General features: G+C 42.6%; 1 protein-coding gene across 1 annotated transcript in view; it reads left to right on the top strand.

The window, feature by feature from the left end:
* Positions 1-23,351, top strand: part of atp11b (ATPase phospholipid transporting 11B) — an 88,261-nt gene that overhangs the window by 22,125 nt on the left and 42,785 nt on the right. Inside the window, exons 7-15 of the mRNA XM_080431213.1 lie at positions 2,879-2,982; positions 5,470-5,517; positions 7,657-7,721; positions 8,976-9,057; positions 9,256-9,406; positions 19,215-19,412; positions 20,539-20,697; positions 21,428-21,615; positions 22,888-22,956. Coding sequence (XP_080287339.1) covers positions 2,879-2,982; positions 5,470-5,517; positions 7,657-7,721; positions 8,976-9,057; positions 9,256-9,406; positions 19,215-19,412; positions 20,539-20,697; positions 21,428-21,615; positions 22,888-22,956 — 1,064 coding nt within the window. The remainder of the gene's footprint in view (positions 1-2,878; positions 2,983-5,469; positions 5,518-7,656; positions 7,722-8,975; positions 9,058-9,255; positions 9,407-19,214; positions 19,413-20,538; positions 20,698-21,427; positions 21,616-22,887; positions 22,957-23,351) is intronic.

Here is a 23,351-nt window from a genome sequence, read left to right as displayed (position 1 = left end):
TTAGCCCCAAGAAAGAGAGCAGGGGAGATGGAGGCAATGAGATACAGGGGGGTGGGGGGGAATACCCCTAATCAAAAGGCAGATGGTGGGAAAGAAGATAGGGTTTTATTCAGTTTTTTTTAGGTATACTATGTGGTTACAGCATCAGCAGTAAGAGCTTAATCTATAGCTGGGGAAGCAGAATACTTGAGCTGCAAACATAATAGCTATTACAGGTAACAATCCATTCAAGGGAACGACAAAAGGTGTGGAAAGGTTAAACGCTCTATATTCAGATAGTGATCATTGCTATTAGAGCAGCAGAAAACCAAAGCATATTCAACCCACATCTGTTGCCAGAACAACCAGTTTCTTCCAAATCCAGGTCTCAAATTCATCTGTGAGGCCAACAAGGTTTGGCCACCGACCGTGGTGTTTTTAGCAAGCCTGGCCAGAGGCACATACTGTACAACAGATAAAATGTACACAGGGACCCCTCCAGTAACAATTTACCGGTGTTAATTTAAGTCTGAGAGAATGCAAACTCTTCCGAGTTACAAAAACACCCAAAACGTCTCGTTTAAGAGCCTCCCGTTTGTTGCTATTGCACATAATTCTTGCTTTATAACGATATTGTTTATGAGCAGCAAAATTAGTTCATTTGTGTGTTTGTGTTTTGCTGGTTCTCGGTTGGTTGGCGCTGGATGAATTAAGTCAAGTGGCCGTCCTCGAAGTCATCTTCACGCCAGTCGTGACCGTACTTATTTTTCTCCCTTTCTTTATAAAAAATAAATTATAAATTAAGTTGCCTATGCACGACCCAACCGTCACCTTCCCGCGATCCCATTTGGGGCCGTGACCCATAGTTTGAGAACCCCTGCTATAGAGTGTTTGTTCAGCCTCCCCATCAATCCGTCACTTTGATAAACAGAAGTTCAGGAGGGTTGCCAAATTTCATCCAATCAGGAGAGAGTAGGCTACTCATTTATCAGCTTCAATTTGATAGGGTTCATGTCTCAATTTTGTCTGCTCATTTCTTTATGTCATCACTTCCGTTTTGTCTTGTTTATCCTGTATCCTGCTCTTGACTGGACACAATAGGTATACGACCTGAAAACATGATATTCTATTTACTCAGAGCTGGAGAGACAGGGAAGACAGCTGTTACTGAACAAACACTGAACTATTTAACACTTATTTTAACGAAAGAAAATTACTTTTTGAGCCTTTAATTAGTATAATTGGTAACATGTGTGAAGGAAGTAACATTACATAAGGTATTTATGTCAATATGGCTGCCATGAAAAAGGTCTATTGTGTTAAACACAATAGACAGGACGGGGAATCAAACCCAGGCCTCTGCGGTCCTTTACCTCTGCGCCCTTGGACCTTGGATGCCCCATTTCAAAGTATTCTTAATGTAATACTAAACCGGAAACTGCCATGGAGACTCCTGGTAGGCATTATGATCCATGTAATAATACCATAGAAAACAGCTGCAATAAGGGAGGAAGTGTCCCAACTTTTTAGATCTTACAGTGAAATGTCCAACCGTACAACAACACATCCTATCTTGTTAGTCATGTGCCTCCTGAGGCCATTTTCCCAGCCAGCAGTCCTGCTAGTGACGGAGCCCATTTTTTACTTTTCCCAGCTTTACGCCATTAAAGGGATAGTTCACCCAAAAAAATCCACTTTTTTCCAATCGATTAGTCACCCCATGGAGACACCCCATGGAGACCCATGGATATTTTTATTTTTTTGTCGCATTCCTAAGCCACTAATGTGATAGCCTCGATCTCTAGGCTTTTATTGTTTAGTTTTGCTAAAAAATAAAAGCCTGGACCAGCGCGTCGGTGTACCCGGTATGAGGAAGTGTTCATTTCCCCAAACAACCAGAGTGCAGTGGGCGTAGCTCGTAATGTTGTGTTAACGGGGCGGGGGTTGACGGACAGATCGGTGAACCAATGGGATCAGGTGCAGTCTCTCTGCGCCTCTATACACCCGCCCCTCTATACACGAAATCAGGAGCGTTGGTGCAGCCTACTAATGTGATGACCAGTGGACCGGTAGGCAGCACTTCCCGTAGGAGACACAATGAGACTCTTTGTGTCTCCTACCGGAATCGCTGCTGGTCATCAAAATATTGGCATGAGGCCATCTGAACCAGTAGTTCTCACACTTTCACTTATCAAAACATTTTCAAAAATAGCGATAGCTCGCACCACGGCATGAAGCATTTTTTTTAATAGCCAACGCTAAAATGACTTTCCCGGTTTTAATGGGTTAAGCTGTTTTTGTGTAAACAGCGGCGATTCTGAGAGTTCCTGCCCATGCGCCACACGCCAACAGTATGAAACGAGCAGCGCTCCTCTCCAAAAGTGTAACTATGCATACTGTGAGTGCATTACTCAAAAGCCTGCATATAGTTTGGGTTGCGCACTGTTGTGTCTTGTTTAATTCCTGAAATTGTGTCTTTGGAGAAACCAGACTTGTGTCAGTGTCCCCATGCAGGGAGGCTTTCCTCAACCACCTTCTTGGTTTCATGGCCGGGTCAACATGTGAGGTATATTCTACTCTTCTGCAGAGGAGAAGTGGCTGACTCAGCCAGATGAATTATACATAGAGAGGGCTCTCCGCTCTAGAGCTGCTCACTGATGACTTATCTCTTTCTTAACATGGAATAGGATATTTCCCACGGATGACTCGCTGCTTTGTCTCTTTGTGGGACTACACCTACTGTGACTCTTCTCTGTTCCCCAGTATTCACTGTGTGTGTGTGTGTGTGTGTGTGTGTGTGTGTGTGTGTGTGTGTGTGTGTGTGTGTGTGTGTGTGTGTGTGTGTGTGTGTGTGTGTGTGTGTGTGTGTGTGTGTGTGTGTGTGTGTGTGTGCTTTTAGACCAACTACTCCGTTGCAGAGACAGCAGTGTGTCAGTCAGTGTCCAGACTGGAGGCTCTCACGGCTGTGGTGGAGTGTCAACAACCTGAGCCCGACCTATACAGGTAGACAAAACAAACATACATACAGGTCTTTGCATTCAAGTAAATCAGGTGTCTTGATTGATTTAATAGGAGGCCAAGCAGTTAGTATATCGGTGCTACTGTATCTCCATATTCTTTTTTGTGCTTTTTCCCCCCCATAAATGGATGCCCTACTTCAGGGGTCTTCAACAGGGGGTACGGGACCCCTAGGGGGTCCTCAGAGTTACTACAGGCAGGGCCGCATTAAGGCCCCTCAGGGCCGTGGAACTACACCAAATCAAAGGCCCCCCCTCAACATTAATCGGACAATATTGGGTGCGTTCACGCGCACGTGCGTTTGGTGCACGTGCCACCGCCAGCACGATCGGTGCCGACACAGGCACTGGGCAGAGCCTTTCCAACTTCAGTCTATGCTATGACTACAGTGTCTATCATTACAAATTACATTTATTATTAAGGAGGTTACTTTATGGTCATTACAGTCGTAGCCTACTAGACATATGGTGATGAGATGGGTAACAAATGTTTCATATTTATTTTCTTATTCTTCATAAGAAATTAAACAATTCAAGTTTAGAATTGAGAAAACAATACTCAGCAGAGATGGTAAAAGTACTACTCACTTTCTTCACTTAAAGTAGAAGTAGCCTCAGATACATTTACTTATGTAAAAAGCGACTTTAGTAAAAGTACTCATTCAACTAATTACTCAAGTAAAAGTACAAAAGTACAGGCTCTGAAATGTACTTGAAAAGTTAAAGTAAAAAGACCTCTTGAAGTCTACCGCAGTGGTTCTCAACCTTTTTACCACCTCAGAAAATAATATTATGGCTCACCATTATGACCGACTGATGTTAAAATACAGTAGCGTAGACCTATACCCAATACCCATCCTATTCAGCTATTTGCACAGTACAAATGTATTAAGAATATGTCATTTAGATTTTCACAGTGTACATTATGGTAGCACTAAGACAGACAGACAGACAGACAGACAGAGATGACATTAACAACCGTGAGCTACATTATTCAAACACAGCACGTGAGATACAGTCTACTTCAAACAAACACACACACGCACACACATCTTCATTGTCAGGTTAACTCACCATGCTGCGCCGATCAGGTTCAAAGAGTTTAATGCACGGCACTTCCAAAGTTTGTACAATGTTTAAGTCACAGGAGCTGGTTTTCATATCGTAAATAATATGAACGTTGGCCCAAATCTTGCGTTTAATCCACATGGTTCTTCTTGTTTATTTGTGTTGCGGTCACAGACCATGATAGCAGACTCAATATATACATTTTTATAAATAATATAATAAGAAGAATATATATAATATAATAAAATAATATAAATTATTATTTTTTTTACAATAATATATATATTTTTAAATACATAATTCACACAGGGCCCCTGCAGGCTCAGGCCGTGGAACACAAGTTCCACTAAGTTCCGCGGTTAATGCGGCCCTGACTACAGGGGGTCCGCCAAATCTTAGTGTGATAGGATTTTTTATTTTACCTTAAACTTGAACCCTAGCATCCCTTTTCCTGAGGAGAACTTTAGCCAAGAATAGCAGATCTACAAGCTCACAACGCCTCGCGCTGCTATAGGTGTAGAGGGAAAAAAGAGCAGACCACGTAAAACATTTTTTTTTAAATCTGAAACACAATTTTATACAATATAGAGGGGGTCCCTGCTTCATCTCTCTCTCAGCTAGGGGGTCCTTGGCCTGAAAACGTTGAAGACCCCTGCCCTACTTGATCATACTACAGCGTCGCACAAAAGTATGGAAAGTAGCAGATCCACAGAATAGAGTTCATGGGGTTAAATGGCTCCCAAGTCCACCATGTTGACCCGCTCGCCACTCCACTTCACTCCCACACTTCTTCCCCATCATTGTCAGCTGATGACAAATGTATTTTTAGCTCAGTAGATTGTTTAGCTTGAACTTTTTTCCATCACCCATCTCTCTCTCTCTCTCTCTCGCTCTTGCTCGCTCGCTCGCTATCTCTCAATTCAAAGGGCTTTATTGGCATGAGAAAACATACGTTTACATTGCCAAAGTGGAACAATACAATCAAAATAATATATGTACAATTAAAAGGCAATAGAAATGATGGGTACACACAGAACTGTTATAATGCAACCGAGAGAAGTAAGTCTAACTTCCAAAACCATACTGTACGAGTTGTGCATTTGCTGTCGGAAATAGTTAGCCTATATATCCACATAGGAAGGTTAGCTAGGGATAAGCTTTTGCAAAGTTGTGCTCAAATTGCATAGCAGCTGTTTTTTTAAAGTGGTAAATTGCTCTCTTTCTATGTACAGTCTCTCTATCTCTCGGTCTCTGTCTCTCTCTCTGTCTCACACTCACCCACAATGTTTGTCTCTTCCGTCCTCATTTCACTCCTACCTCGTCCCTCCTGTCGTCTAACTGTCTATCTCCATCCATTGCTGTCTCCTCACATTCACTCAGCAGAAATGCTTCCTGTGTTTTCCAGGTTCATCGGCCGGATCACCGTGACCCACCAAGGGGAGGAGATTGTCAGGTGAGACCACAATCATCGGCAACAACAGACAAGCTACAGCATTGGTTCTCAAAGTGGGGTCCGGGGACCCCCAGGGGTCCTTGAGGGAGTTCAGGGGGTTCCCACTCCAGCTAAATGATAGATAGTTAGGAACCAAATTGACCCTTATGGGTCTGTAACTCAGAGAGTGTACAAATCGAACCGAATGGAAATTAATTTTACAATATAAATTGGGGTCCCAGAGATAAATGTCATTAAATGGGGGTCCGTAGCCTAATGCATGTCAAACTGGGGGTCCTAGAAATTAAAATGGTTGAAAATCACTGCTAGAGCTGTAAAAATCTTCTCTTATGGGGGTCCTTGGCATATCTTTTCAAATGGGGTTCCGCGGGCTAATAAGACTCTATTTGGGGGTCCTTGACATGAAAAAGTTTGAGAACCACTGAGCTACAGTATACCACAACTAGAGAACATTTACATTATGCTGTGTGTATATTGTATCAAGGCGGGTGACAAATCAAAGGGAGACACAAACATACTGTAAAGGGTCTTAGGGGCCACCCGAGCTGCCAGAACAGCTTCAGTTCACACAGTCAAAGAGTTAACATGCCAGTTGAAAGGTGTTCAATCGAGTTTAGATCTGGAGACTATCTGCCATAGCATATGATTCACATCCTTTTCAACCATTCAGTGACCCTCAAGTGCTGTGGATGGGGGGCATTGTCATCTAGGGAGAGACTTGTATTGATTTTCAATGACCCCTTCCATCTAAGGGGGGCGAGTGGACCCTAACCTTACCATTGTCCACCCCCCCCCCCCCCCCACAGAATAACAGAGCCACCGGACCCCGTCAATGCAGCATTCAAGCCTGTACTGTTCTCTTGGTGTCTGCTTCATTTCACTTAACCTACTTGTGAAGAATATGGTGAAGGATGAATAGCCTGGTCTCCAGCCCCTGAAATCACTAGCTTCACATTCAGGGTCTGGTTTTCTCGGTAGAAAATCTAACCGGCAGTCCGGCCCAATCGGGATTAGGTTAATCCAGTATGAATCAATCTTCTTAACTCTGTTACAACTTCTGGGGGTCCCTGGAACAAAATATTTTGAGATGGGGGTCCACGGCCAGATACATAAAAGAATTTTTTTTTTTAGGATTTAGAAGACATTTTGTAGAATCCCCAGAAGCAAAGATTTGAGTTACAAATGTTGGCTTTAAGAAATATATATATTCAAAGATTTGCACAATATTTTTACAATTTAGAAAAAGAATAGCCCAAAGAAAAAAAAAAAATTACAGATGCGTTCCCGGTCTGAATGGGTTAACATTCTCAGTCACCCTGGGTGAGGTTGCTCTTTTGTTTGTCGTTACATATCGCACTAATGCATGAGCATCACGGTCATTAAATGTGCACTTCCAACCGTAATTTCCAACCCATTTACTGATGATGTCTTTCCTGTAGTTCCAAATGCAGTCACTTCAGTCACTGTTCCTATTGAATCCAGTTCATCCATGCTCCATTAATGAACCCTCTTAGATCACTTCGATCTTTTTGTCTGGCCATCTTAAATCGAGGTCAACTGGGCCTGCTTAGCATTTTTATACGTCCCACAGAGCATGATAGGATGTTAATGACATGTCTTTAACCTATTAAGACCTGAGTCCGATTCTACAAAATGTCTTCTAAATCCTAACGTTTTTTTGAAAAAAAACCTATGTTGCTATATCAGTGGTTATCAAACTTTTTCATGTCAAGGACCCCCAAAATGATATAAATTTGGCCGCGGACCCCCATCTCTTTTTATATCTCTATAATATTTTGTTCCAGGGACCCCCAGAAGCAAAGATTTGAGTTACAAATGTTTGCTTTAAAAATATATATATATTCAAAGATTTGCACACATTTTCTCGATTTTTTAAAAATAGCAAATCTATAAGCTCATAGCGCGGCACTCGGTGCCGCGCTATGAGCTTGTAGATCTGCTATTTTTGAATAGCCCAAAGAAACCTAAAATGACACAGATGTGTCCCCGGATTGAATGGGTTAATTAATGCCACCAATATTGTGTGCGCATGCTCGACATTCAGTCATATGAAAGTATATCATATATATGCATTATTTACATTAAGTGTGTGTCTGCCTTTACCTGTGTTTCTATTAGACCACTGGGACCAGAGAATTTGTTGCTGCGAGGAGCAAGATTGAAAAACACCAAAGAGATTTTCGGTGAGTTCATGATATAAATGCCAAATGAATGGGTTCCTGAAACCAAATGTCCAGCGTTCAGTTTCCTCACTAAACCTAGAATGGACCAATCATTAGCAGCTTATATCTGAATACTACAGCTCTGCACATTACCAAGGGTCTTTCGCTATGCACATGCATACACCCAGAGGGCATTATCTTTACTAGAGGTAAAGAAAAACTCCTAAAATCTAGAGTTTGGGCATCTACTCTGCCCTCACACCTACGTTGCACGATCCGACCAATACGTCCATATATGGAGTTCTCTATATCTGTCAGTCCATGTCCTTGTTATGCCTACATATGGAGGACACTGATGTCATCAGTATATGCCCATATATGGGCAGTCCCCCTTTTGTCACCATATATGGAGCTGACTGATTTGTTTGACGCCTGATGCCATGACGACACATTGAGGTTAGACAACACACTCCATATTTGGGCGTAGCTGCATTAGGAACTCCTTATATGGTTATGTCTTAGTCTTAGTTATGTGGCTGTGGTCAGCCGGCCTAATTTTAATATAGGATGCAACATCAGCATATTGAAAATGCAAGATGTTATACTGTTTTGTTGAAATTATTAAGAAGATGGGGACAACAATGTTGATGAAAAAAAGTAAACCATAAATAAATGAATAAAACAGTCTTCTAATGCTGTGCGAGTGTGCGACAAAAGGTATTATGGTAAAATCCACCATTTAAAGGCGTTAAGATGACACCAGGTGAGCCCTGAAATTTCCCATTTCTAGCCTTTTGCTACTGACACACATTCCCAACAGAGTCAAAATAGCAACAACAAAAAAGAGCCAGTCTGTGAAAGCACATTAAATTACTTATGACCGTTGCAACTTCTCCGCTGACTCTCAACCCCGTGGAGTGTACAAATAGCTGTTTGGAGCCATTTGACATTTCCTTTTGCCTGTTAGCAAGACACTAGAAATGGGAGCTCTGCATTTCTGCTGACAGCTGACACTGGGGATAATATTCTACACAGGTCTGAGTACTACAGGTATGTGAGGGGCTCATTACAGTGTATATTTTCCTCTTACACTCACAAGTTCCTACTCAGTTTTTGACTTCAAACGAAGCCCACAAGATCCGCATGGCTTAAGACAAGTGCTGTAAGACACAGGATTAAGGGGGAACGGAACACTCAGCCGTATTATCTCCATCCAGTGATATTGCTTATGTTTATGGTGACTGGTGCCCATGCTTAAAGGCTGTTCTCTTGCAGGTGTAGCTGTTTATACGGGGATGGAATCCAAGATGGCCCTTAACTATAAGTGCAAGTCCCAGAAACGCTCTGCAGTGGAGAAGTGAGCTCTCCCTCTCTCTCTCGCTCTCTCTTGCTCTCTCTCACTCTCTCGCTCTCTCTCGCTCTCTCTCTCTCTCTGTGTAGCTTTTGATCTTTCTTTTTATGTGAATAAATTGTCGCTAAAACAAACCCCTATGATCAGCATGGAGGTTAATGTCAATAACCCCATGCATACTAATGGCCTAATTTCCTCCGTCAGGTCCATGAACACCTACTTAATCATTTACTTGGGCATCCTGCTGTTTGAGGCCGTCCTCAGCACCATCCTAAAGTACGCCTGGCAGTCAGAGGACGAATACGACGAGCCCTTTTACAATGACAAGACTGAGCAGGAGAGAAACAGCAGCAAGGTATGGTATCCCATTGTTCTTCACACAACCCATACACCCTTCTAAACCCTGCACTGTAACACTGCAGCCAATTAAGTTAGTCCCACCCAGGAACCCGCAGAGGGAAAATGCTGAGAACCAGTTAAAATAGAGTTGTATTCAATATTCAAGGAAACATCCTCTAAAAAATTGCAATACATTCGAAGACACTGTAAAACCAGGGCTTCCAGAAGCATCCCAAAGTATTATTTTACCTTTTTTTAATTAAAATGTATTTATGAATTTATTATTATTGCTGCTGGTGAAATATGCTTAGGCAATCCTTTCTGTTTTCATATATCGTGATTTGTAGCCACTAAAAATCACTCATACAAGATCTGATTGCCAGGGACAGTGGGAGTAGCCAGTGTGGGCGTCATATGAGGACAGATTTACCATGCACGACTGCTTGAGGATTTATTTTACGGTAATGGAAAGTGCCTTGGTTGAGACGGAGAGTTGGAGCCCGTGGCAGACAGATGGAGACGCACAGTCTGCCACAGGCTGACACACACACACACAGAGAGAGATCTACTTCATTACTGAGACATTTTAACCACTTGAACCCCAGCGTGCCCCCAAGTTCGGCCCGAGAAATATGTGACAAACTGGGCCCGGACCGGCCCGAGAGCCCAACATTTTTATGAACAGCAGCCCTTTTCTGTTCATTAAATATTATTGTCTATTCAAGAACAACCTTTTTCACAGTTGCGCTCATTCTGTTTTTCAAAGTGACTGTCCCGCTCGGCATTTATTGACTGGATTTAACATATTAATATGGAATGCCTTTGATGTGAGGACGAGAGGTGCGCTGATTGTAATTAGACGGACTGACAGCTGCCGCAGCACTGCATTTACTCTGTCAAAAGACGTAATATTATCATTATAATTTACTTTATCCCGTTGGATTCATTCAACATATGATTCATATACAATGTCGCCACGGAATCTAATTATTAGGCTGAAGGGGTTTTTGTTTATGAACAAAGGCTTTGGTCTGAAATCGTAGTTGATACAGACGCATGGTGATCCACACGGCAGTAGAAAACATTTAGCCTCCCTCCCGAAAGACTGTTGAGAAGGCTGTTAACTTTATTATTTACTGTAGCTGTAGTCTCATCAGAGGCAGGCTGTCTCTCTGTGTCGCTGGCTGCACACTGACGTAGGCATGGGACGATATACGATAATCGTATATCGTGATAAAAAAACGTCCACGATAACAGTATCGCGGGGTACTGTAATTATCGCGAAAATTATCAGGCTTTTGGGAGCACCCCGGACAGTTGCTTGATTCAGTATTTAGATATTATGTATATATATATTCATTTTATCAGACACGCCCCTCTCTCTAGTCTTAACATTACCTGCCAAGATATTAACTCTTTGACTGCCCTTGACGCGATAACGCGTCAATAGCTACTTTGTCCAGTTGGCCGTCGACGCGTTCGACGCGCTGGACGCGCGTTCATTGTTTAATCTCTGATTGCGCTATGCTGCTTAATATTCAATGTTATTTTCGAGTTCCACTTACTTCACCCACATCTGCATCCGGTTTCATGACCTGGATTCCGTTTCCGGTTTTTGATTTTTTTCCCCGGTCATTTTCGTCCAAAATAGGTAAACAAACGTTTTTTCACACGGTATAACGGACAAACGGACAGGTTCTCTTCTATAATCTATGGTCTGGGTGACGATCAGTCATCGCCGTCGTGTATCACATCGTAATTTTGGCCGATCAGACAATCTGGGAATACGTCACATCCGTTTTCATGTTTTTCCCTGTCTAATCTCCCAAGAAGGGTGACAGTGACCCAATGACCTGATCAAGCTGTCATGTGCTGCTCTCTAGTGGCGGATTTGTGCTGCGTCTTTAAATTATGTGTCTTTCAATTATTTTCATGAAAACTGGCACTGGGGGAGTACTTTATGAAAATACTCTGGCAGTCAAAGAGTTAAACATCGTTTTTTATCCCCTTGCCAGCGTAATTACCTTAATCCGACGATCTTTGAAACACAGTGGATGCCAGATTGTGTACAAAAAGAAGTCCCTGTGAGAAGGCGGAGGGATCCGTGTGTCTATTGGAACAATAACATTCCAACGCCGATCCGCCATTTTGGGGCTATGGCCCGTTGAAAACGGGTGGTTTTCAATGCAAAAAAATAGTTGTTTTTCAAAAAATCCCATAGTCAGGTTGGATGGATGTGACGTTTTTTGGAATGACGTCACATCCACATACTTCTTCTCTGAGTGACGATGGATCATCCCAAAGCTGTGTTAGGGTGCCCCTTGTGGAATTTTCAAAAAAATAATAATTTGATAATGGAACAACTTTATGCGTCTTGGCAGGCAAGTGGACTATTTAATAGAACGACTTTATGCGTCCATGGCAGGAAACGTGTTAATTTGGTGTATCCATCCATCCACCCACTTATCCATCCATCCATCATCCATCCAGCCATCCATCTTCATCCACTTATCCAGAGAGTCGTGGAGGTAACAGTTCCAGCAGAGAATCCGTCTTCCCACATCAGCCACTTAGCTCTGGATATAATCTCCACTGGTCCTTGGTCTACACATGGCACTGTGAACCACATGATGTTTTTATGTTTCCTCTTCGTCTGCATTTTCTCCTGAGGGCCGTCATCTTCCTCTTCATCATCTTTCTCTGATATGCTTCGACCCCGATTTGCAGTTTGTTTGTTTATTATTTTGTATTTATTTATTATCATTATTATTATTATTTTTTTAAATGGGATCACAGTTTGTTTCTCTTTTTATAGGGCTATGTTATGTTTTCAGTTATTGTTGGTAGTCATGGCCGCCAGTTCCCACCTGATGTCATGTGGTAGTTCAGACTGCTCCACACCGTACTGAATAACTGCTAGCTTGCATAACATCTTCAGATTAGGACTTAAATCTAAGATATACAGGTCATCAGGTGAATTGTATCTTCTAAAGAAGATGATACGTTCTCCCACCATGCTGCAACCGGCCGTCCAATCCGTCTCACACGGGGCTTTCCCTTTGGGCTCAACCTTCTTCCATGAGAAGGTCTGTGGATTGAATTTCCACAGATCATTGCAGAATTGCCTCGAGTTGTCGCCACCAAATATGTACAGCTCTCCATTGTAGGCAAAGGCTGAATGACTTGCGCGTCCTTCTGGAAGAAGCTGTGGAGAAGGTGTGCTCAGCCAGCAGTTGGTCTCTGTGTCAAACACACTGATGTTGTTGTTGTAGACGTACCCCTGGTACCCCTGGTACCTCCGGCCCCCAAATACAAACATCTTTGTCCCGATGATGGTGACAGAATGACATGATGAAACAGGTGGTGAAGTGCCTCCGGTGTTAATTAAAGACCAGACCATTGTAGTGGTGTCCAACTTGTAGATGTCATTAGTGCGTCCACCAGTCAGCTGGGCGATTCCTCCATAAATATACATGACCTTCCTCAAGACACAGGCTGAGTGGTGGCTCCTCCCCTCTGGAACAGTTCCGGCAATATTGGGTTTGGACCATCTGTGGTCGTCAACATCAAATGAATAAAGCACGTAAGGATATCCCCCCCAGATGTAGACAATATCTTCTACCAGAACAGCTGTGTGGCCCCAGCGCACGCAGGGACCCTCAAGGTGATGTTTTCCTCTTCCAGTTGTCACTGTGGTCAACTTCCTCCAGCGTAAAGACAGTGTGTTGAAGATGTGGACATCAGTAGAATCACCGCGGTTGTTGTTCAAATCGTAACCTCCAAAAGAGTACAGCTTGTGTCCGACTACCACAAGAGCCGGCCAGTAAAGCCTACCTCCTCCTTTCAGATGTATCGTCCAGTGAAACATTTCACACACCAGAACCACTGTGAATCAGTGCAACTAATTTACAGAAGAGGTTAAGAAGGCGGGGCAATTTGCTGCTAACAGTTGCTGAATGGTGTTGTGTTGGGAAATACAATAAACACATTTAAAAGGACAATTATGTTGAATGTGATGACGATGGTGTGATGTCATTCCTTGATGACATCATTATTATGGAATAGCTAATGACGTTACTCAAAGTGAATGGCCATTTTAGCTAAATCTATAATCTGAAATGTGCTAATAATAAGATGTGTTTTGTCAGTACTATGACACCAGTACTATGACATCAGTCATCCATATTTGGGCACATCGAGATAAAGACACACAGACAGATATGCAGAGATGTAGAAAGGCAACAACACCTTGGAAACAAAGTGTTTGTGGACTGGTAAGAGTTTGAGGCTCAATGCTCAGGAAGAGCTTCTACGCAGCAGCTGTTAAGAGTCATAAACAAGGACATGGTCAGTTCCTGTCTTTCTAGAATATCTAATCTTCTTCATCTTCACCCCCATACCCCCCCCCCCAAGATATCTAAGATATACAAAGTGGCATTTTAAGATTTTTAAGCATATTTACATCATCGTGATAATATTGTAAATCGCAATTATTTTGGTCACAATAATCGTGACATGAAAATTTCATATCTTCCCATCCCTACACTGACGGCAGCTGCTCCTCAGTTGCTCCTGGGTCCTAGTGTCCTAGGCTCTTAATATAAAAGGCTATTAGGCTGCGCTGCTATTGTAAATGTAGCTTATAAATGTAGAGCCAATCCCCGTACTGGGGGTCAACCAAGGCAAAGCATACATACTTGCCTTGCCAAGTATGCCGTGCAAGGCATGGCAGAGACAGCTTTTATAACCTGCTGTACAGCAGGAACCCTTAGATTTCGATGAACTGATTAATTTACTTGTTTACCTCTTAGATTTATGTTGCCTCGTCTCTCTCATATTGCTCATTCTCTCACTCTACCCCCCCCCCCCTCTATCTCTGCATCCCACCAGCCTTTCTCGCTGTCAAATAAAACGGGCTCCTTCTCTCTGCTCCAGAGAGGGGATAAGTAGATGAAAACAGTTAGGGGAGATGGATGGGGCACTAGATTTTGCCTCAAGCTCACACACTTGAGTGTGTACGTACGCGCACACACACACACACACACACACACACACACACACACACACACACACACACACACACACACACACACACACACACACACACACACACACACACACACACACACACACACAGGGTGGGCCCAGTGACTCTTTTGAGTCACAGTGATATTATGACAAGGCGTAAGAGGAAGTGCCTGTCACTGGGCTCGCCTGCCTGCCAACACCAATCAGTCAGTGAGATCTGTGGTCTCTCTGTGTGTGTGTGTGTGTGTAAAAAGACCCAACATGCCCCACTAGTTGCTACAGACAGTTGAGTGAGTGGTAGAGTCATGGCAGCATTACAAATTAAAACCCTCATCCTGGATTTATGATGCTCGATGGCCAGATTCCATATTCACTTGATGGCCATATTCACTTGACTGCATGTGCGGAAAGTAATCGCAGCTAATATTGTGCTTGTGCTCTTGCATCCCACTCTCTCTCTCTCTCTCTCTCTGTCTCTCCCTTTCTATTACTCTTTTTGTCTCTTTCTTTCTCTGTCTGTCTGTCTCTCTCTGACTCTCACTCAGTGCTGGAAAAAGTACTCAAATGTTTTACTTAAGTAAAAGTATCAATACTGCAATGTACTGCAGTCTGTTACAAGTAGAATTCGGGAATTCAAAATTTACTTGAGTAAAAAAAAAGTATTGGTATCAAAATGTACTTAAAGTACCAAAGGTAAAAGTACAAAAATGTTTGAAAATAGCAGACCTACAAGCTCACAACGTGCCGCGATGCGAAGCGTTGTAAACTTGTAGATCGGCTATTTTCAAATAGCTGTCGTATATTATGAGGCATAAACTGCAGGTTAGCAGGCTTGTAGTTGTTATAAGAAGTGGAGGAGAAGAGACTGAGACGACGTCAGGGTTTCCAGGTTCTAGAATCTCCAGTGTGTTTATTCAGCATCAAACAACAAACAGACAGCATTCAGAGAAACAGCCAGGAGCAGAGCCCCTGTTCCTCAGCCCTTCGGCCAAGGACTGCACTAGTACTGAGTTAGATTTTAGTCTCCCTTTTAAACACTGTAGCATGTGGGTCCATGATAGCCCCCAACAGCGAAGATCAAGGTACGGCTGTTGATTTCATTTGCAAGTGACTGGAGGAAGGGAGTGAAGTCTCCCAGTTTAACAATAGAAGATCCACATTTGAATAGCCTCCCCCCACCTGTTTGGTAGACTTGCTGTCTCTCTACCTGATTTAGCAGCTCAATGGAGATGTATATCACACTTTGAATAGCAGATGCCAGCTGCAGGCAGTCTGAGTAAACAATAGGTCACACAGTTAGACTGTCTCCAGGTTAAACAAAGGAAATGTACAGCTATGCAGTGTCCCTAATTACCTATGCAAACACTATTTATTCTTTAACTGTAGTATCCAGTATTATTTCTATATGTTTTAAATTGCACACTGTTCAGATACCACACAACTATTCCCCCCACGGAAGAATTTAACTTCTTCCGCAACCAGGTATATTAAATAGAACAGTTTGCAAGAGAAAACATCAAAAAACAACATTCTTCCACCTACACCCCCCAAGACCAATCAATGGCTGAAACTTAAACAAGGACATTTAGGAAGAATTAACATCAAACATCACATCAGACAAAACAACTTAGATACAAGCTTCAAAATTACACAATAGTCATACAGTGATTCACCTTAAATTTCAAAATAAAAATAAACAAACTGTTTCACGAAATCAAGCAAGAATATCAATATTTAGTAACGGATCGGCTAACATTGGACGCGTGCGTCATGGATCACATGACTTTCGACTGACACCAAAGGCAAAGACTGAAACTATTTAAAAATAAAACAAGCTTAAAAATAAAACAACTCAGAAAACCTTATTCACAGAAAATACATCAATACGGTGCTGAACTTTCTCCTTATACCACTTCTTCAATTCATCATAACCATGTCTCGAAAATAAAAACACCAGTCAAAATGCATTCTCATTCAATTAGTGCGCAGGTCTCTCTGTTGTCTTTAAACCCTCACACTAAAGATAACCCTTCCCCCTACCAATGTCCCCCCACGCCGAGTCACCAAACTTGTAACCAAAGATAGAACCTTTCGAGTACTCCTATTAACTACACATGCTAACTACCAACGGAGGTGCCTACATTGAACAGAAGACAGTGTTTCTTCAATGAAATAGACCAGAGAGTGTAACAACTAAATCCTCACATCACACTTTTACGCACGGCAACAAAAAAATAACGCTCCGTGGTTCAAATCACTTTATCACTAAAATACAACCTCTTGTCCCGAATGTTCAGTGTTCCACCCGATAATGCTGCTTTCGTCGCCTCTAGCTCAATGTCCACGCACGTCAACAGAATAGCTGAGCGCAGGTCCAGGTGATATCATTGTTCCAGCCAAAAAGATAGCCGCTCTCCATGCTCACCTCTTCTCCCCCCACGGACAACTTCGACAGAAAGTTTTCCGCTCCGCCGTCTCCACAGCCAAGCGCTCCGCAGAGAAGAGTAGTCAGTTGAGTAGCCATCCGAGATCTGGTCACGAGCGGCCGCGCAGTCATCACAACGTCGCCGTCGCAAGGCATTCATCGTAGGTCGCCCTGAAGTCTCCATGGTCCGCTCCGCGGCGGTCCTCCTCGCCGTAGGAAGACATCCACGGGTCCGATTCTCCGCACAGGCCCGCTGCTGCGGCCACCTCAAAATACACAGGTTCTTCTCTAAAGCGCCTCCGGAATGGAAAGCAACAATAGCCGCTGGTTCGCCAAATGTCGTATATTATGAGGCATAAACTGCAGGTTAGCAGGCTTGTAGTTGTTATAAGAAGTGGAGGAGAAGAGACTGAGACGACGTCAGGGTTTCCAGGTTCTAGAATCTCCAGTGTGTTTATTCAGCATCAAACAACAAACAGACAGCATTCAGAGAAACAGCCAGGAGCAGAGCCCCTGTTCCTCAGCCCTTCGGCCAAGGACTGCACTAGTACTGAGTTAGATTTTAGTCTCCCTTTTAAACACTGTAGCATGTGGGTCCATGATAGCCCCCAACAGCGAAGATCAAGGTACGGCTGTTGATTTCATTTGCAAGTGACTGGAGGAAGGGAGTGAAGTCTCCCAGTTTAACAATAGAAGATCCACATTTGAATAGCCTCCCCCCACCTGTTTGGTAGACTTGCTGTCTCTCTACCTGATTTAGCAGCTCAATGGAGATGTATATCACACTTTGAATAGCAGATGCCAGCTGCAGGCAGTCTGAGTAAACAATAGGTCACACAGTTAGACTGTCTCCAGGTTAAACAAAGGAAATGTACAGCTATGCAGTGTCCCTAATTACCTATGCAAACACTATTTATTCTTTAACTGTAGTATCCAGTATTATTTCTATATGTTTTAAATTGCACACTGTTCAGATACCACATAGCCTAGGTATAAAATAGGGCTAAAGTGGTTAATGTATGTTTTATAATGTAATGATTTATACCTGCAAAGTCCTCAAAGTAAGTAAAGTTTTTTTACCACTGCTTTTTACCACTGCTCTCACTGTATGTCTGTCTGTCTGTTGCTCTCCATCTCTCATTTCCTGGCTCTTTTTGCTGTGTACTATCAGGAAGAAAACAATATTGAAGGTGGACGGACCGTGCTGCCTGCTTTTCTTAACACATTCCATGCCAGAGTTTAATCTCATAATGTACTCACCAGTGCCAGCGTTTTATTGTTGTTTGTTTTATTTTTATTTTTAAACGTTTTGTTTATTTGTTTTTTTTCTTTTACATACTCATATGTAGTACAGACATTTACTGAAACAAATAGGCAAATAAACAGAGTATCTCCAAACAGTGAAGAAAATAATTAGCATGTTGTTTGTTTGTTTTATTCACGTCGCCACAGACCTCGTTAAATCCCTTAAGATCGAGCATTAAACTGTTTGTAAACACAGCGGCGATCCGACTGCGTCGCCTAGTGAAATCCCCTTCAAAAACCGAGCCGCCATCTTGTAGTTACAACGGTTTATGTTAAACAGCGATCAGCGACGAGAAAAACTACAAACGAGAAAATGGCGTTTTAGTGTCCGCTTTAGAATGGAGGCCGATGGGATCGGCAAAACCGGATCCCGGATAATTCCGTTTCCGGTGGTGCTACAATGAAATGTGTCGTATCGAACGAGGCCTAGAATGCAATGTGAACTTTAAAAAAAAAAAAAAAAAAAAAAAGACCACTTCGCGTATATTTGCGCGACTGGCACGTGGCGGCTTTAAATAGGTTCGCGTAGATATACGCGATTGGCAGTCAATGTGTTAATATAAATGACTTGCGCTCATAAAACAACCTTTCTTCACCTTGCTTCTGTCATTGCTCTCCTCCCCACATCCTGCCGTGCTCCACTCTGCTCTTCTACCTTTATCTCTCTCCCCCTCCTCTCATTGTCCAGTTATTTTTTTAAAGTTGTCCTTCTGATGGAAGAATAATTCACTGTTTTTACCAGGTTGCAAAACCTGGTCTATATCTTGCTCGCTAGTCGTGACTTTTGCGTGACTTTTTCCTCATTGGCTGCAGCCAATGAGGGCTCATTGTCCTCTCAGAATATGGGATCTAAAGACGACCCACAATACTGTGTTTGGCCACTGTGTGTGTATCTATGGTCTGTGGCACTATTCCTCATTTGGCCTTTCAACGGTGCCATGTTTAGTGAGAGAAATAAGCAACCAGGTCTAGGAAAACGAGCCCAAAAGAAGCAACTCACTTTCTCATCACTTTTTCAAAAACCTGGTATAATATGACTGTGTCATATCTTGTTTTTGTTTGTCAGATCTTGAGGTTCATCTCAGACTTCCTGGCGTTCCTGGTCCTGTACAACTTCATCATCCCCATCTCGCTCTACGTTACCGTGGAGATGCAGAAGTTCCTGGGCTCGTTTTTCATTGGCTGGGACATGGACCTGTACCACGAGGAGACCGATCAGAAAGCCCAGGTGAACACGTCGGACCTCAACGAAGAGCTGGGACAGGTAAGGTCACGCGGGCGTTTGCTTTCACCCCTTCTTGGCAAAAAAAAGTGTTGAGCCCAAGGATAAGTTCACACTGCCTTTTTGTTTTGAAGTTTGAAGTTAATTCCAGGGCTCGCTGGCCCCGCTGTGGAGTAGGGTTAACATCAGGTTAAGGACAGCCCCAGGCGGCCTGCCAACGTCAATCAGTCAGAGAGACCCCGGCTGTCCTTCAGCCCTGGGGCTCACGTTAGCCCAAGGATACGCAGGGAAAAGTGTGAAAACAAGCACAGAGGATCATCCACTCACTGACAGGGAGGCACGCATTCAAGGTCTTAAAGGAAACATACCATGATTTTTTTTTATACATACATTCTTTGATATTAATGTTATATTATCAATACAATCTTATTGAAGAATCGCTGGTCTTCACCCTCTCTAAGATCTAACATTAGAGGTTGGTACTTGGTAGTGACAGGGACTATTCACTTGGGGGAGGGAAGTAGCATAGCGACTAGCATAGCGACTAAAAAAACATCTTAACACATTACCTGCCAAACACGAGTATAACCGTTTTTGAAAAATACACCCGTTTACTGCCAACAACGAGTATATATATATTTTTTTGTTGTATTTTTTATTTTTTATTTATACACACAGAACCAGAGATATCACGATCCAAAGATTTCTAGCTCCATTCACTCCTTGGTTAACTTATTACTTTAAAATCTTGTATCTCGGCTCCTGTGTACTTTTTTTTTTACCATGTTATTTTGGGAAAAACATGCTATTTTCAACTGGCTGCAATTATGGAACGGATTACCGCAATCGGATATTTTTTTTCCACGATTCTACGAGACTCCTGTGTGTGTGTAATGAGGGGATCACCGTGAGGACGGTGATCACGGAAAATATTTTGTGACTACTTAAAAAATTGTTTTTTAACAATGCAAACAATGCTGGCAGTGGGGGAAGTAAAAAAAAAAAAAAACCTCTGGCAGGGAATGTGTTAAAACATCTTAAATTGAAGTAGCTGAAACATGTAGACACCCTATGCATGCACACACAGCTCTAGAAAGTTACTCGATGTCACTTGAATAATAACACAAATTATAATAATAATGTGTGTGTGTGTGTGTGTGTTCTCCAGGTGGAGTACGTGTTTACTGACAAGACCGGTACGCTGACGGAAAACGAGATGCAGTTCCGTGAGTGCTCCATCAACGGGATCAAGTACCACGAGGTCAACGGCAAACTCATACCAGAGGGGATGACAGAGGAGTCACCAGACAGCTCTATACCTCACCTGGTAAACACACTCATAAATATACTGTATATCCACACATATTGTTTACCCTACTGTACGCATACCTGTATATGCATGAGATCAGACCTGGGAGAAGGTGTGTTCGTGACATTTTATCTGATGACTTTCCGTTCAAGTTAGAAGAGCGTTATCCGGTTGTTGTATTGAAATTCATGAACGGGGCCTCATAACTTAAAGGAGCACCTCACCCGTTTTCAACTTTATCTTTATAGAATTGGTCCTCACTAATGATCATTATAAGATGGCACAATTTCCGTCTACTCACTCTGCATCTCATTGGTGGGCTATGGACAGTTCAGAAACCTGCCTACCAAAGACATCATCGATGGGCATTCCAAGCTAATAGAAGCTATAAGCTAATACAAGCTATTAGCTTGGCCTTTCTCTCCCATGCGGAAATAGAAGCCATTGTTCTTGCCTTAATTAAAAAAGAATTAGCAGCAAAAATCTTTTGAAATAATAGTTATTTTGTTTTTGTTGGAAATGTAAAAAAAAAAAAGGATCTTTACTCACAACCCATAAAAATGGGTCCGCAACCCAAAAATGGGTCCCGATCCATTGCTTGGAAAACACTGGTTTACATTACTGTCCTCTCTCCATTCTGTCTCCTTCCTGTCCTGTCTCTAACCCAACCCCCTGTATGTATCCATATCCCCGTACCCTCTCTCTCTTTGTCACACTCCCTCCTCCTCATTGTCCTCTTTCCCAACAGACTGCTGAGGAGTTGTTATTCCTCAAGGCGGTGTCACTGTGTCACACCGTTCAGATCAGTTACGACCAGCCTGACTGCTCGCTAGCGGGCACCGGAGACCCGTTCTGCCACGCCAACGGCTTCTCCACTCAGATGGAATACTACGCCTCGTCGCCGGACGAGAAGGCTTTGGTAGAGGCCACCAAGAGGTAGGCCTGTCACAGTCATTACATTATCGCCCGATCGCAATTAATTTGAGATAACCTCTATTATTAACACATTGACTGCCAATCGCGTAGATCTACGCGAACCAGTGTTTTTTTTTTTTTCTCGAAATGAACAAAAAGTGCACTTTCTGAAATGTTTGATCCACTTCCGTTTCCGGTAGCACCACCGGAAACGGAATTATTCGGGTTCCGTTTTTTTCGATCGTATCCGCTTCCTGTCTGGGATCCTGTCTAAAAGTCGATTTTCTCGGTTGTTGTTTTTCTCCTCGCTGATCACTGTTTAGCGCTGTATATTCAAGATGGCGGATCGAATTTCGAAACTGTTTTCGCTGGCCGTTTCACACAGATCCCCTGTGTGTTTAGAACCAAATGAACGCGCACTTTTAACTTATTTAGCGAGGTCTGTGGCGACATGAAAAAAACAAAAAAACAACAATAAAACGCTGGCACTGGTGAGTACATTATGATATTAACCTCTGGCATGGAATGTGTTAAGAAACGCTAATCGTCATCGTTTCTGAGCTGAACAACGTTCATATATTTTCAAAAATAGCGGAAACGGCATCTACAAGCTCACAACGCGTCACGATGCAACGCGTTGTGAGCTTGTAGACCGGCCATTTCCACCGTTTTTAAAACATTTTGAAAGTGCACAATTATTAAATATCATTATATCATTTCTTTGTATATTTAACTTATTATTTCATGTCCGCCTGTGCAATTTTTGTTTAAGTCTAAAAGCCAAACAGAAATGTAAAATATGTTCAATGCCAAAAACACAATTCGCAAGTCATTATGATTAGTTTACTTCTACTGTTCAAAACTTCTACTGTTACTTCTACTGTTCAAAAAATGTTAGGTCGGGTGCCCACTGGCCTAGCGGTCCAGGCGCATACCACATATGTTGTCAATCTCGCTTGACAGCATATTGCGGGTTCGACTACCGATCCCGACGACCTTTGCTGTGTGTCACCCCCTCATCTCTCTCCTCATTTCCTGTCAGCCCACTATCCTATCAATAAAGGCAGAAAAAGCCCCCAAAAATATCTTTAAAAAAAATATATTCTAAGTCGACATCTTCTTGGAAATAGTTAAAAACAACAAGCTAATCCTTACCTCTTACAATAGGTTAGGGCAGCATTTCTCAATAGGGGTCGTGGGTTATGTTTTTTGTTGTAATGTGCAGTAGACACACACACACACACACACACACACACACACACCGCTCAACGGCTCTCTGGCTCTTTCTTTCAGGATGGGAGTAGCTTTCACCGGCAGCAATGGAGAAACCATGGAACTCAAAACATTCAGCAAGCCAGAGAAGTAGGTCTCAGTGCATCTTACTGTACAAACTAGTTATTTTGGACTCTTTGATTAATCATTTCTGTGACAAAGAGTATAAAAGCTGACAGCAAACCACCTGCCAAAAGGCTGGTAATATACCCGTTTATTACACGGCTTGGTTGAATGCTTGATTCTAATTGGTCAATGACTGAATTTGGCGGGTGTGTTATTAGTGTGTCTTGATAATGACCGATGAGACTCAGAGCACCTGCTCATATCAATCTGTGCATCTTGATTTCGTGCCGTATCCAACATGACAGCCATGTAAGCAAACACACCATGTCATTTACAACTAAATGTTGCTCTCAAGAATGTTTTTGAAAACATTTGGAGCGAGAAATAGACGATAAAATAACCGAAAATGTATTCTATTT

The sequence above is a fragment of the Gymnoscopelus braueri genome (genome assembly GCF_963280865.1).
Source record: "Gymnoscopelus braueri genome assembly, chromosome: 6".
In the NCBI taxonomy this organism is placed as follows: domain Eukaryota; kingdom Metazoa; phylum Chordata; class Actinopteri; order Myctophiformes; family Myctophidae; genus Gymnoscopelus; species Gymnoscopelus braueri.
The sequence above is the reverse complement of the archived record's forward strand: the minus strand, read 5'-3'. Positions and strand labels throughout refer to the sequence as shown.